Source organism: Chlamydotis macqueenii, chromosome 14 (genome assembly GCF_036417535.1).
Source record: "Chlamydotis macqueenii isolate bChlMac1 chromosome 14, bChlMac1.mat, whole genome shotgun sequence".
Lineage (NCBI taxonomy): Eukaryota > Metazoa > Chordata > Aves > Otidiformes > Otididae > Chlamydotis > Chlamydotis macqueenii.
The window spans coordinates 16003679-16019034 of NC_141569.1; the positions used below are offsets into that span (position 1 = coordinate 16003679).

Consider the following 15356-nt stretch of genomic DNA (forward strand, 5'->3'; position numbering starts at 1 on the left):
CTACCTGACTGCTTGGTGGAAGTCAACATGTTTTGGCATCACTCTCTAGTTTCAAAGAGCTATTGCTTTCTCAAATGACTGAACGTACAGAGACAGCATCCTGAGAAGGTACCTAGACCCTCACTTCCAGGACATGTGCTGCCCCCCACATAAAGGGGGCTGTGCCCGTATGAACAGCTGGTGGCCGGTTTTATTCTAAGCTTGGCTTTTCCTGACTTCTGTACCAGCTGTCTGACTTACGGCCACATCGTAAGTTTACTTGACTGCCCACTGCAGTGGGTACGGCATTTTTCCTTGGCTGAAACACCTAGAAAACTGATTCCAAGCCTGAGTTGTGTTGGTTTTTTTTTTGTTGTTGTTTATGTTGTTGTTGTTCTGCTAAAGTTAAACTTGGTTTATGAGTTAAACTAAGCCATTGCTCACTTGTAGGCTCTGCTTCTGGCTTAGCCCTCTTAGTTCTAATGGCTTGCCCTGCAGAAAATAAGTTTGTTGGTTTTTTTTTTATCCTTACATCCCTTCAGGCCCAATCAATCATTCATCTTTGCCATTGCAGAAAGCAGAAATTTACTCCTTTTCTTACACCCTTCTCTTGTACATCCTTCCCTGAGATATCCGAGCCTGCTGTAATGATCTTGCTTTGATTACCTTGCTCCAGCGCACCCACGGACTTGGTCGAGGCGTCCCGTGTCATGAAGTGCACAGCTCCTTAGATAAAAGGGCTTCCCAGTGCAAGTCTCAGCACGAAATATTTTATTGCTCTTACAGGATTAATGTGGAAGGAGTGTTTTTAAGTATACTGGCTGTGCGTAGGGTCCTGAACAAGGACTTTAAAAATAAAATGGAATAAACATCGCAGCAGAGTAATATGAAAACGTATACCACTGCCAAAACGGATTACGTCTGGTTTTCTCCATCATCCTGTGTGACAGAGCCTGGGAAGCAGATTGTCTGCTCCTCTGGACCATCAGCCAGGGAGCCAAAGGCTTTGCTTGGGATGTTTTGAGATAATAGGAGATTAAGGACACCACATTCTTCTGGCGTCCTAAAAAGGACAAAATTATACTTGTGAAGAGGCTGTCCAGGCTATCCACAGCCCGGAGGTGTTCCCAGGTGACCTCTTGGTGTTCCCAAAGCCTTATTGCTGGTGGGGCAGAGGAGTGAGAAGCCAGGATCGAGTGGTTCCAGGCCTTCAGCCCACTGTGATCTCTTCTTGCATCACACCAAGCATGTTTTTAAAATTTCTAAGTGAGAATACAGGCTGCTGCAGTTCTTTGCCGAGCAGCTGTGTAAGTCACCTTTTTCCCAGCTGTTTGCAGATTTGCAGTGGTATCATTTGCGTGTCGTGCACTGCAGGCCTGTGGTGAAGTTAGTCAGAAATTGCTTTCTGCTGGAAACATGTACCTTTTTTTTCAAAAAAAAAAAAGTTTAAAAAAATATTAATGGGTGTCAAGAAATGCTAGATGTTTAGAAAAAAAAATACATACAAAACTTGAACTGTAAAACCTGCATATCATCAGCTACCTTATCTGTGTGAACCCAGAGTTTTTCTTAAATATAAACACCACTGAAGGCATTTCAGGGAAAAAACACTTTGTCGTTTGTCACAGTGTGACTTGCAACGGGAAACACGGCACAGCAGCCGCAGTCGGGACCATGACGTGCTGCCTTATCAGCTGGGCTGTCGTTAGGAGGTGAGGACTCCTCCTAAGCCAGATGAAATCTCCAGAGAGTTTTTCCTCGAGCGCTGGCGGGTGGATTAGCGGTCAGACCCCTGAGGAGCAGGCTAGAAGCCTCTGTGTCCATGGTGGTAGGGACACGGCTGGAATTAAGAAGGAAAGCTAGCACATCCAAACTTTTTTAAAAAGGTTTTTATTGTTTTTTACCATTAGACCTTTTCTGGTTTGTTTTATTTAGCTGTCTTGAGAAGCCATGCCTTTCAGCAAGCAGAGGAGTGTGTGTCTTCTCCAGTATGTCAGAAAACAAGGCTATGCCTTTGGTCCATCACGGAAACATCTTCACATTGGTGAAGATGGGCGAATGGAGACTTCAAGTCCCTTTGCTCACTGCCTCTCTCTAGCAGCCAAATGCTTGCGGAGAAGCCCCGTCCATCACTAGATAGCTGGTGGACGATGATTGATGGACCTTTGCTTGACAGAGCAGAGGACAATGCTGGGGTAAACCTGGGGAATGGACCTGCCACTGAGGCTCTTCCCCCTTCGCTTCCCAGACATCTGTGGCCCTGGTGACAAGCTGCTGCTGGTTGTAGCTCCACAGGGCACATCTCTCCAGCAAGTCTCCTTGTACCCTGTAAGCACCCATCTGCTTGATTTAGTAGTGCTTTGCTGCTTTCTGTTTTCATTTTTTTCCAGCCTTTGAGCCTTATTTTTTTTTTTTCCCTATCACCATGTGGCTGTGAAAAAGAAGTGTCTCAGGAGCGAAGAGATCTGTGTGAAAAGCTGCCCATCATTCAAAACACAGGTCAGGGTGGCATTTGTTCCAGGGAGTAGCACGTGGAGGACAAGTCTGTTATTCTGTGACTCCTTAGCTGGTTTCCCAAAGGCTGGTCATCTCCACGGAAGAAATCGCCTGTCTGGGAAAATAAAGCAGGACATGTAAATTGCATTAATGGGTTGCTCTAATGTGTTTATATCTCCTCAAAAGGAAGCTAAACTGCACGCACTAGATGATAGATGAGTTTATTTTCACATGTGGATTTAATAGCCTACCAAGATATAACTGCATTTCTAGTGCTAGAAAAAGTCTCCAGAAAAATAGTTCCCTGGGGTGAGGTCGGTGTCTGCTTACAGCCGAATTTCAAGGGAATGGGTTGAAGAGTGGCTGGGCTGGTTACAAGGCAGGGTGGTTAATAGGATACAGAACAAATCATGGCGATGTGGAAATTAATTACATCTTCACGGAACAGATAGGGTAGAAGTGCCCCAAAGACCATCTGGAGTTTAAAACGCCAAGGAGTTGGGAGGACCTGATTGCCACTCTCAGCTCTCCTCATAGCAGTATTTGTTCCTCTTCCCAAGTATTTATTTGATCATAGCTGTAATTAAATTTGTGCTGAAAATGCACAAAGGACCCCGTACTTCATGTGAAATCTGAGATCCTCTTCACTGAAGCAGAACGGTGGCAAATCCTTGGTCAGAGCAGCCCCTTCGGAAAGCGAGATAATCGGAAATGATCTAAATAAGACTCCCCAGCCCATACGGCACTTGCTAGGTTAAAGCACAGGAAATTGTGAATTTTGGGCTCCATCCTGTTTGACCGTTTACACTATCTCCTTATCAACGTGGCTGGCCTGGTCCTGGGAGATTGGCTGGTGTCTGGATACGAGAGGTACAATTTAGTGCTCCCAACTGCTTGAAAGGGACCGGAGGGTGATTTGTGGCCTCTCTGGTGATCGGTAAGATAAAGCTCTGCAGCGGGGATGTCCTCTGCCCTGCCACTAATCCTGGCCAGATCCCATCCAGGCTCCTCGTGCACACCTTGGAGCTGGAGCTGAGCGAAGGCTGTGACCTGATCGCTCCCAAACTGTGGGCTGTTTCAAATCCCGATTCAAGTCTCCCAACCTGTAGTGGATCAGGGGTAAAAAAAATGAATGTGCTGCTGTCAAAAGCATATAGCTGTTTCAGAGGGAGTTTAAACGGTAAGCTGTTTGGTAAAACAGAGGCTGAGCTTGCTACCTGAGATGACAGCCCCAGCACCTCACAGGGGGAAAGCCCACGGGACAAGAAAGAGCCAGGAGGATAAAGTGCTCCAAGCAGGGAAGTACAACGTGTTTGCCCTGGGATAAGGCTTATTAACTTAAGCACGTCAAAGCATAAATGTAGCTGGTTTAGCCCTGGACCCGAGCTGGCTCGAGCAAAGCCGTCCTGAGAGTCTCTTCCCCACACTCCTGTCCAGGATCGGCTGCTGCCAGTGCTCCCACGCCAGCAGAGATGTCCCCGGAGCCACGTTTGCAGCCTGCCACCGACCGGAATTACCTGCTCTCCAGACACCTGCGGTGCTGCTGCAATGCTGGGAATGCTCGGCACCTCGGGAGGTATTCGAGACTGAGTTAATTTAATTATTCTCTTACTTATTGCCTTCGAAATCCACTTAGTGATAGGGAGGAGGTGCCTTGTCCCTACCACAGTCGGTGGCAGCTGGCCAGCAGAAGTCTCTGCCTGACAGGAGTGGGGATGGAGATGTGGGGCAGAGTAGGTTTAGCTCTGAGGAACTGGGCAAAAGAGAGAGAAATAGAAATTATTGTGTTCAAAGCTGCCGGCTATAGTCTTGATGGATGATCCCCTAGAAGTGTCAGGCCAGGAGCTGGAGTGTGGTGAGTTAGAAAAGTCTGTGAAATTGGGAAGAAACCTGAGAATCGTTGTCTTTCCCCTTGCCTATGTCTGACTGAGCTGTTAGGCTTGATCTAAATCAATGACAAGAGTCCTACCAGCTTCACAACCCAACATTTCAGACCACGTAACTCCTCACAGCGCAGGTTTGAGCACTGGCAGCCAGGCTGTATGGTGGAACATGGAGAGCAGCCGTTGTCCCAAGCAGAACTCGCAACCAGCAAACTCGGTCCATGCATGGCCTGAGTTTGAGCCCAGCTGAGGTAACGCCTGTGCCTCTCCCCATTGTTTTACAGTCTTTCCACTGACCTCATCATTATCATCTTTTATGGCATCCCATGAGCTACTGAAAGCATCAGAGGAGGAAATTAAGGGCCGTATACTGTCCAGGCTCTGTGGTCATATGTCCCCTGAAGAGCTATTCTCTCCTGGACGTGCCCACAGTGGCTTCAGTTAATGTTGCGTGGCACAGTGAAGAAAGATTAGGGAAAGAAAGAAAAGCAAAGCTCAAATACTACTTGAGATCTCCCTCTCTATTTCCCATCATGTCCTTCTTGTAAACCTCTATGCTGCCTTTCCACAACAGATTTGGACTTATTCTCTTTAATTTTCTGGCCCTATCCCACACTGTCCCACATGATTGCTACTCTTCTTTGCGTCCTAACTGCATTTGGTGAGTGTTTCCTAGCTGGGGTCATCACCCTCTGCTCCTTACTGCCCTTGGAGTTCCCATCGCCTCCCTCTCCTTTCCTCCCTGCGTTTCAGACCCTCTGGAAGGGACGGGTTTGGGCCTGAGACCTGATACAGGCTTTAGACGGGGTCTTTTGTAAACTCCAGAAGTGTTTGGGCCGAGGCCACTTTGGCTGGGAGTGCTCTTGTGTGACATTGTCCCAGCAGTCACCTCTACACCTAAATAATAATTTAGCTAGGGAACATGTCACCTTTCTTGTTGATAAATGATGGGTCACTGGGCGTTTGGAGGACAGGAGAGCGGGAGGGGAGAGGAAAAGAGGAGGAAGGAATTAATTTTGAAAGTACATTGCAAGTTACATTTATTTGATTGTCTCTAATCCATCAATCTTCTGTTATATTGCTCATCTCCTTGGGGGCTGTTTGAAAAGGGGGAATTTACTGCACTGTAAGGCAGGGCAGTGATTTGCAAAGTGGGGGGCACGGGATGTATCCTAGGAGAGAGCAGGGAACCAGAAAAAGAGCAGGAGGGAGCTTGTGAATCCCTCTGCAGAGGTGTGAATCTTCCTTGTGAGTCGTTGGAGAACAACCTACCTGAGCCACACCTTTTGTACACCCTCACACGTGGCCAGGAGTGAGTAGGGACCAGTGGGTGGGCAATAAATCCACACCCTGGCTCCCTGTGCACCTCTTTCCTCGTGGAGTAACCCTGGGATAAGAAACTTTCCCAGCAGACCTATGCTTACTGGTTGGACGTACAGTATGAACTCATGGTGAAGATGGACTTGTCCTCTCCAGCCAGGGAGAGCAGATGGAACGCATCCCTGTAGGCGCTTCTTGTAGGTGTTCTCCCCAACTGAGAGATGTTTGGGAAACACTTGTAACTCTTTTTCTCAGGTGTTGCAAAGAGGATTTGTTTTGTAAATAGTGAAGCTGATAATTGCCTTGCCTTTATTAAGAAGGAGCTGAAAAGGTGTTAACAAGTTTCTGTTGCTCTGCGCTGGCGATGAGCGCGATGAGGAGCGAGAAGAAAAAAAAAATAGTCACCAGTTTAGCCAAAGACTAAGGGTAATGTGTGAATTTTGTAGGAGGGATTTAACTTGAATCTCCAGGCAGTTCAGTTCTAGGAGATTCCCTTTCTGTCGAGCAACGTGGACTGGAGTGTCCCCAGCGCAGCACAGCCATGAACGTCTGAGATGGACGGGCTTTTAAGGGTTTTCTCCTTTGCTTCTCCGAAGGAACAGGTAGAGGGAAGCTCCTACATGCGCTGTGGGAAGCCCAAGTGCTTAGCAGCTTTCAAAATCAGGGCGGTGGGCTTTAGGGATCTAACTTTAAGCACCTCACTAAAAAAAAAAAATTGTTGCTTCAGATTAGACTTGAGTTTTCAGTCACTAACTGATCACGAAAATCTTTCCTATACACCCCAGCAAGGCAGCCACCCAAATTCCCCATCTTTCCCTGGAAATCCCTGTCAGTAAATCCCGCAGAAAGCATCGCGGAGATGCTGCTTCATCCTCCCCTACGGTACTGGCATTAGCAGGGGCTAACCAGGGGCTGATTAAGGCCCTTTAACTTTGTCATGCTAAGGCTTGGTTTTGCAAGTCGAAAAGGACCTGTGACTTGTTTTTTAAGACTTTAGGGAATTGCTGGCACTCACTGGTTTCCCTGCACCAGATGCAGCGTGACCGGGAATCTACGCTGCATATGAAAAGGTCGCTTACCCCGTTGAAGAGAGGAGATTCTAACACTTGTCAGCTTGAGTGATGGAGACGCTGCATTGAGAGCCATAATATTCATGTCGGAGAATTGCCAAGCCCATGCGGAAGCGTTGAAGATGGATGGCCTGGGGATGTACTCCTGACACTTTAATACGGGGGGAGGATACGGCACAAACATCTCGTACAGAATTATAATCCATGAAAGGGCGCTGGGGTGTAAATTAAAGCTGAAGTGAAGCAGGCTGGGGTAAAGGGGAGCTGCTGGTGTGGCTGCGGCCCAGCCTTGGGGGGAGAGCACGGCCCCGGCTGGCGTGGGAAGGGGCAGCGCTGAGCCAAAATCCAGCCACCGCCAAACTGCTTTGCAAAGGCCATCTGCAGAGCCTGCACTTTGTGAACTGAATAAACTCGATGCTTAGCTCGCTGGTGGTCATCGTACGGTGACGTGACCTGTCGAGGGGAGGGGGACTGAGGCAGGTTTGCTCGCTGTGGTACCTCAGCCTCCGAGCACAAACGTCCTCGCCAGCCTGCGGGGAGAGGCTGACGAGGCACGCGGCCAACGATGACGGTGTGAGTTCTCCGTCAGGGTCATCCCTGCACTCTTTTCTGGGAGAGGGAGCAAAAGTCACAGCAAGGATCCAGTTTCTGCGCTGGGTGACATCCTCAGCCCATACTGGCGGCACTGAGGTCTGCGCTGCTGCTGCCCAGGCAAATGCGAACACTTGCATAGCACCCACGTTCCTGCCTGAAGGGGAATTAGGCTACGGGGCATTTTTTCTACCTACTGGGGAGAATAAACAAGAAGAAAAGCTGCTGGCTGCTGCTCCCAGTGAGGGTGCTGGGACAGGCGCCTGGACGGCAGCACGATATGGTCAAGAGTCAAAACAGTGACAGTGATGATCCTGGGTTCGATGGGAAGATCCAGGAAAGCTTGTGGGCTTAGCCTGGGCTCTTATCGCGGTACAAGTAGCCCAACGCTGGTTTTCTGAAACCCTGTAGCTGGGCAGGCACCTTTGACATCTACCTGCCCTGTAACGCTCTAGCTGGACTGTATTATTTCTTCATTTAGGCCATGTTTCCCTTTCTCATTAAAAATGGAATATAAACCAGTTCTTTCCCACAAATACGCTGCTGTGACGGTGGTGGTAAACCTCCACAAAGCCAATGGCGACGTCGGGCCCATTCCACTGCTGTCCCGCAGGTTTCTCATCGCATGGAGAAGCAGTGCGGGCAGCTCTTTGGGGGCAGGCTGCAGGGTTTTGGTTTTGGTTCACACAGCACGCGCAGCACCTGGCTCCCACGGAGATTTTCACTTTTTCATTGTAACTGGGACCATGGCTATCACTGCGGGACAGCAGCCGGGCTCCTCCTCGAGCGTTTGTAGGGCCGGTCCGTCCCTTCCTCCGAGCAGGCGGGGAGTTACAGGTGGTTGGGATCAGTGTCCCAAATTGGAGCTGACTTTGGGTAATCATGGGTAAATATATTCAGGTTTGAAGGCATCATCACTCCATCCCTTCAGAGGCTCTTTGGCTGAGGCTGCAGGATGAGTTTTTGCGAGCCAGCAGATAACAGGACTTGGTTGTGCTGTGTGCTGTTATTTCTTTGGAAAACTGTTATGGGAGAGCTTGCTGCCCAGGTAAAATCACCGCTAAAATGATGAAACCAGCCTGACGGACTGGGATGTGCCGCCCTGTGCCCGCGGCGTTTCTGCGTGTGCCGTTCCTGAAGGCGAGTACGGGTGGGCAGGGTGCAGGGGCTCCCTGACAGTGCCGTGATGGATTAAGATGATCCCGAATTTCTATTGTTTTGTAGTGAATGTAGTGAGAATTGATGACTGCTGTATCCAAGCAACAAGGGGGAGGATGAGAGAGCTTTGGCTTCTCCAGGACCATAATATCTCTGGCAAGGTGCAGCTCTAAGGCATGGAGTTGTCTTTTGTGTTTGTTCAGACTCGGCATTACCTCTGCGAGTTATAGGAAGGGAACAGAAATGTGTATCGTGGGATGGCGTGCGACTTTCTCTTGAGTTTGCTTCAGTTTGCATTTGGTCTCTGGCTCTTGCATGAGACATGCTCATTGCCTTAGGTAGCCTGGGTGCCAGAAATGCAAATAGATTTTTAAAAGCAATTAGACAGATTCAGGGAAGAACAGTTCCTCTCCAGCGTTTAAATGCAACTTGGTGGGTACGAGTGCCGGGCAAGCCCCTGGCTGCGGCTGGGTGGGAATGGTGGGGTTCCACAGGAGAAGGATCGGTCTCTGCCACGGCATCTCTGCTCCTCTCTGCAGGGCCTGCATGGGACAGAGATCTGGTCTGATGCCGTGGGCACCTGCAAGCCTGTCACTTCTTTTCTGCAGTAAGGTCAGTTTGGAAAGATGCCGCAGAGGGGCGTGAAAGATGATACCCAATGTGTCCTGAACACGCCTGCGCTCGGAGAGTCCCCATCTCCCGGGATTCACCTGTGCGGGTTATTGACCCTCATATTGGTACACAGCAAGACGGTTTTCACGTGTGCTTGGGCGTTAACTTGGGGAAATCCTGTTTTCCTCCCTTGAGTGCGCATCAGCAGCAACTGTCCTGTGCTCTGTGTAACTTCACTTTGCGGCTCTGCGGGCTGCCCGGGCACGGGGCTGGCGCTGCGGAGCGCTGGCCCGGGGCAGAGGCAGGAATCGCAAAACCGGAGCCTGTGCTTCTGTGCTGACGAGCCAGCCAGTACAAAAGGTGTGGGAAAGGGGTTTTGTTTGTCTGTTTTTATTGTTTCCAGCTCAGCCTAAATTTTGTGGGTTGCAAATGCTGTTGCGGCAACACTGTGCAAAAATCTTGGGGGTTTTTTTTTGCTTTGGCAGTGTGGCCTGTCAACGATGGAAATTTTAGAAACGGCTGCTCTGAAAGCAACAAGCAAGCCCTGCAAATGGGTGGCCTGCTGGTGTAGCCCTTCCAGGTTTCAAGACACTGCTCTTTGCAAAAAATAAGCGCGTGGCGGTCCGGCGCGCTTCCTTCCCGCGCTGTGTGTCTTACACCTCCAGCTGCCCGCTCTGGCTGGAGCGTGCGCGGAGGCTGTGTTTGCCCTACGAGCCGTAGGGATACCGGGGTACAACGGCATCGAAACGCTTGTAGCGTGGGCGCAACGTGCTGGCAGAGCTGTGGGGTTTGGGTTTTTTGTTTTTTTTTTCCACTTGTCTCTCCTCCTCTTCCTCCTCTGGCTGGGAAGCAAACCTGCCGGAGCATCCTTTGCCCTCGCCCAGCCCCAGCTCCCCTCCAGAGCAGTGCTGGGACTCCCGGGGGGAACCTGGGCTGAAGCACAGCCCTGGGGAGCCCAGGAGAGGAGCAGGACCTGCTGGGGACAGCGTGGCCCCTCCTGCCCTCCCCGCCGTGCACGGGGCTGTTTGCACCCGGAGCAGCAGGGAACCAGCAGACACATTCACAACTCTTCCCAAATTTTCTCTCCTGTCCCCAGTTCAAAGGGTTCCTCTCCTGCTTCCAAGAATTTGGCAGCGAGTGCTGATGCTTTCCACATCAAAGCCGGGGCAGCTTCGCATTGTCTGGGGGACGTGGGGCCGTAGGCAAACGAAAGAGGCGTTGGGAGTGTCAAAAATCAGCTCTAGCTGCGCAGTGCCTGCCTCAGATACGGCAGTGACGGGTACTAAAGCAAACCCTCTGGGACTGAAGGCTGGGGCCAACTGTTATTAAGGTCTAGAAAAACCTTCTCGCTGGCTCTGGGGACTTTTGGGTCAGTGATGAGAAATCTTGGAAGTGCTGGGTTTTACACGGAAATTTTGGGGCAATTTTGCACCTAAAGTCATACTGCTGGGGAGCCAGAAAGGAAGAAGCTGATCCTTTTCGTTGTGGAGTTTATTGCAAAACACAGTCCAAAATCTAGCTCTTTAGGGATACCTTCCAAATATATAGAGAAAACAGATTGTGCTAAGCAATAATACAACTTCATTAATAAAAACCATCAGGCATAAAGAATTCTGAATTCTTATCCACTATTTTTTTTTTTTTTTAAAGTATAGGCATTGTAAACAGCTTAATTTCATACAGTACAAATACAGAAAGCTAGTGTCTATTGGGGACAGGGATTCTTGAATCAAAATACAAAATGTTAAAAGAAGTGGTAAAAAAAAGCAAAGAAAAAAAATGAAATCTGTAAACATTGGCTGTAAACCTATCAAAGCCCTCAAAAGGCTGCAGTCGTCGTAATACGCACCACGACGCTGCGAAACCCCCTCTCCCATCAGAAAGTGCATAAGTTTTCCAGTGGGAATACCGCCCAGCCGCCGCTGTGCGTGAGCTGCCGGGCCGGGCCGCCCCCGCTGCGGTGCCCCGCGACGGAGCCGCCCAGAGGGACCCACTTTTGGACACAGCGTCCATCCCCACCTCGCTTGCCGTGGGGCTGGAGCCTCACCGCTGGCCTTGGTGGACCCGGATGTGGCACAAGGGGTTGAGCCCATCAAAAAGATGAAATTCTTCCCTCTGTCCGATACGCAAATAAAGTGACTCCTGAAAAGAAAGAACCTACTGGTAAATATTGAGGAAAACCCGTGGAAGCAAGAAGGACCGTGGTCCCTCAGCGCCTGCGCCTTGTGCTTCCTAATCTCACAGCATCCGTTGCAGGAGGCCCCACTGCCTTATGCGATGTCCCGCTCAGCCCTCCGGACCCTGTAGCTCCCCGGTGACGCTCCTTCCCAACCCAGCTCCGCCGGTGGCTGCCGAGCGTGGGGACACCAAAGCGTCCTCCTCGGGTGCCGTGGCTGCCCTCTATCTCTTATGGCCCTTGTTCCTCCGCTTGATGTGGTTGGGGGGGGCGGCGGCGGTGTCGCGGTGGGCGCAGAAGTGCTTGGCCACCAGCTGCCGGCACTGCTCGCACCGCACCGTGCAGCACCAATGGAACTTGCAGTTGCAGCTGGCCACCACTTCCGTCCTCCTCTCCTCCACGCGGAGGCCGCACTCGGTGCACAGCCGCCGGCAGCTCCTCTTCTCCCATTGCGAGAGGTTCTTGCCGGTCTGCAGGCACTCGCGGCCCTCGGTGCCGTGGTGGCCCAGGCTGGCGTTCCTTGTGCAGTAGTCGGGAGAATCCTCCAGGAAGACGAGCTCTGTGGGGTGGACATGGTGGAAGGTCTCCGCCGTGGCCCCGCGGCTGTCGGCGCTGTTGCCGGCTCTCATCCGCCTCTTGTCCATCTCCAGCTTGTGGGCCTGGTCGTATTTTATCTTCAGGTAGTTCCCGATCTCGCGAAACTCGGCGAGCTGGAGCCAGCAGGTCTGGACGCTACAGCTGCCCGACACACCGTGGCACTTGCAGGCTCGCTTCATCGTGGCTTTCACAGCCTTGGTGGAAAAGGTGGGGAAATTAGGAGCAGCAGCGCATTCGTATTTAAATCCCCGAACCAGGCTCTACAGCACTTCTCATTTGGGGGGCAACGGGTTAAAGGTGGCTCATGCTGGGTATGACTTCAGGTCCTTCCAAGACACGGGCTGAAGCTCTTATTTCAGTTCTTGGAAAGCATCTGTTCCTCTTTGCTCATTAAAAGGACAGAGATAAGGAGTGGGCACAAACGATTGTCCCCAGCCCTTACAGGAGCTGTTTCTCCAGGACAGGAGACAAGCACGTTTGTCGGGTCATGCCCTTCTCGCGCCGTTCCGGTCTGCAGCTCACCTTGATCCTCAGAGCATCGACCCATCATCCCTCTCAGAGGTTTAGTTCAAAATGTGTGAAACTGCTTGGGAATCACCGTACCCAACCTTTCTGCATCTCCTCCAGGCCAAGCACTTCACAGATATTATCTGCCCATCTCCCTCTGGTATGTATAAGGTCCCAATCACTGGTATCTATGTGAGATTAAGCCTCGACACACCCTACGAGATAGGTATGTTAAGTGTTGCCGTCCCTGTTTTTTACAGACAAGGAGGTTTGGCAAGATGCTGAGAGCCTCCACCAGCCCAGGCGGGGAGCGGGGGGCGAGTCTGGTGAGCGGGGCCAGCTCACACCTGGCTTCCCTGGCCAAATAGCTCGGAAATGCAGATTGCAAGGAAGTAAGGTGGCTCGTGCTTTGTTTTACAGGCCAGGTGAGTGCTAGGTGAGTATAAAACCCGTGCGTTTCTGAACAAGTGGTGTGTGCTAGTAGTTACCTGCACTGCACACAGCTGCGGAAACTGGAAATCATAGAATCACAGAATGGTTTGGGTTGGAAGGGACTTTCAAAAGTCATCTAGTCCAACCCCCCTGCAGGGAGCAGGGACATCTTCGACTAGGTCAGGTTGCTCAGAGCCTCATCCAGCATAAATGGGAACAACTCTTACTGCAGTTGTGCGTGTTTGGGTTTAGGGCCGGATCCTGGCTGGATGTTTTTCCCCATGCAAACGCTACAGGGCTTAGATTGTCACAGAGGGCTGGAGACAACAACCTGAACAGCCTAGCAGACTCTCAGATTTCATTTTCAATATAGACTATTATTATTATTATTATTATTATTATTTTTACTTACAAGTCTCCCAGCTTCATTGTTGTGCAGGTTAATGAGCGCGCGGGTATCGTGTCCCGTTTCCAAAGCATCCACAAAGAGCTTGGAAACCCTCTCCCCGAACTCCACGTTGTCGCTGCATCCTCCCCAGACCCAGCCTCGGCCACCTGCAAGACAGACGCGTGCTAAGAGCAGAACGGCCCCGTCGGGCCAAATTCTGCCCTGAAATCCTGGGAGGGCTGGGTGTGGTGACGGAGAGAGGATGTCAGCCCATCTTGAGGCGGCAGCTCACCGACGCGGCCGTTCCTGGAGTCGTCGCAGCCGCAGCTCTCGAAGTCTCCCAGGCTGCAGTTCCTGGTGAGGGTGTACATGACGCCGGCCGAGCTGATGGCGTGTACAAAGGATGTTTCCCGGGTGGCTGGGGGAGAGGAGAAAAAAACATGTCACACGCGAACATAGACATCGGCCCTGGTTTATTGGGAATGGAGCTCTTCCATGCTGCAAAGGTGCAAGAAAAAAAAAAAATCATTTTGTGCAAAAGGTGAGGGGCTACAGAAATTAAATGCTCCTGCCTGGAGTCTTTTTGGGCTTCAAAAAGTTTGGGTCTCAGCAGTTTGGCGCAATACTACTCAGGTGTCCATGCATGGGATGGTTTTTTGGCCACAACAGGATCTGAAGGCCATGCCCCGGTCCTGCTCTGGCCAAGGCTGGTTATCGCTCCCCTGGCACTGGGTTTGTCTCTGTCCTTCCCTGCCCGGGGGGCATGTCCACCCTTTGATCTTGCCTGCTGGGGAACATCGCCATTGATCTTCCTTCACTTGGTGGCTGAACCTGTGCTAACAGCCGTCTGCATCCACGCGCCTAATGCTGTTTCTTTTCTGGCTTTCCTACCAGGTTCAAATAGAGATGCTGCTCTGGGAGAAGAGACATTTCTGCTTGTTGGAGTAGATTATTGAAATATATCCACAACTTTCTTATGATGACAGTTTCTCAGTGCATGACTTTTTTTTTTTCCCCCTGCTTCTCCCTGTTGTGAGCCTCTTGCGTTGCACTCCCTGGGATGCTGCAGGAAAAGTGGCAGGAGCAAGCCCGCGGAGAAGGACTGCGGGAAGGCCTGAGCTCTCACCTGGCACGGACGGAGACCCAGAGAGAGCCTGGGGCTCCTGGAAAAATACTAGCGCTATTCATTAGACCGTTTAATACAGACAGAGAAAAACGACCATGATTTTTGGGACCCCAAAACCCTTCTTCGGTTGGGTGAATCAGCCGCCCCAGCTCTCTCCAGAGCGCATCCCGGCTCGTACCCAAAGCTGCACCCAAAGGCATCCCGGGGCGGGATGCTGGTGTTGGCGGGTGAAGGAGCACTCACCGCTGCGGAGCCGGTTGTGGGTGGAGAGCTGCAGGGCGCTCTCGGGGCAATTCCAGCGCTCCCACCCGAATTGGAACTTGCACTCCTCCATTCCGCTGTGCGCCCCAGCCGCCACGCTGCTGGAGTACGTCAGGTAAGCCTGGCACGGGAAAGAGCGGGGTTAAACCCACTGCGTTTTACCAGTTATCAATGAAAACAGACGCAAACGGGTTGTGAGTCCTCTCCCCCGTTACCCGGCAGGGCTTGGAGCCGATACGCTCTGGGAAGCCTGGTTCCTTGGAAAAGTACAGTTTCCCATTTGCAAAAGAAAACTGCGCTAGTTAAATTGCTGTCGGTCCGTGTGTTAATTACCTTAGGTCCTGTCATCAGAAAGTTGTTCACAGACCTGAAACACAGAAAAGAAAACAAATTGCAGAGTTTACCACAGGCTGAAGAGCATCCCCTAAAAATGCCCTTTCCACTCAGTCGGACCCTACCATGCTGCTGCGTGGAGGACGGCGCCGTAGACCCCTGCGATGGAGAGGATGAGAAAGGTGCTTCTCTTCATGGCTGTCACAAGGAGCAGGGTGGGATCCCCTTCGCTGATCCGTAGCTCTCCGCGGCGCAGGTCCCCGAGCGAGCAGGGCCGCCTCCCTCCTCTCCTTCCCAAGGTGAGCTATGGGGATGGAGGAAAGCGGCAGGAACCTACAACCCTGATATTTATAAGGTGAAGTTGTGAATAGTCAAAACCCCCCATTCATTTGCTACTCAATGACTTAATGTGGGAAAAAAGCTCCCG

At 51.1% G+C, this 15356-nt stretch overlaps 1 protein-coding gene across 1 annotated transcript; it reads right to left on the reverse strand.

Annotated features, from left to right (window-relative positions):
• Positions 1-11509: 11509 nt before the first annotated feature.
• Positions 11510-15125, reverse strand: WNT8A (Wnt family member 8A). The gene is made up of 6 exons (XM_010123923.2): positions 15055-15125; positions 14930-14963; positions 14579-14717; positions 13502-13627; positions 13234-13376; positions 11510-12076 (listed from the first exon to the last, which is right to left on the reverse strand). The coding sequence occupies exons 1-6, from the start codon at positions 15123-15125 to the stop codon at positions 11510-11512; spliced, it is 1080 nt and encodes a 359-aa protein (XP_010122225.2).
• Between the last annotated feature and the right edge of the window lie 231 nt (positions 15126-15356).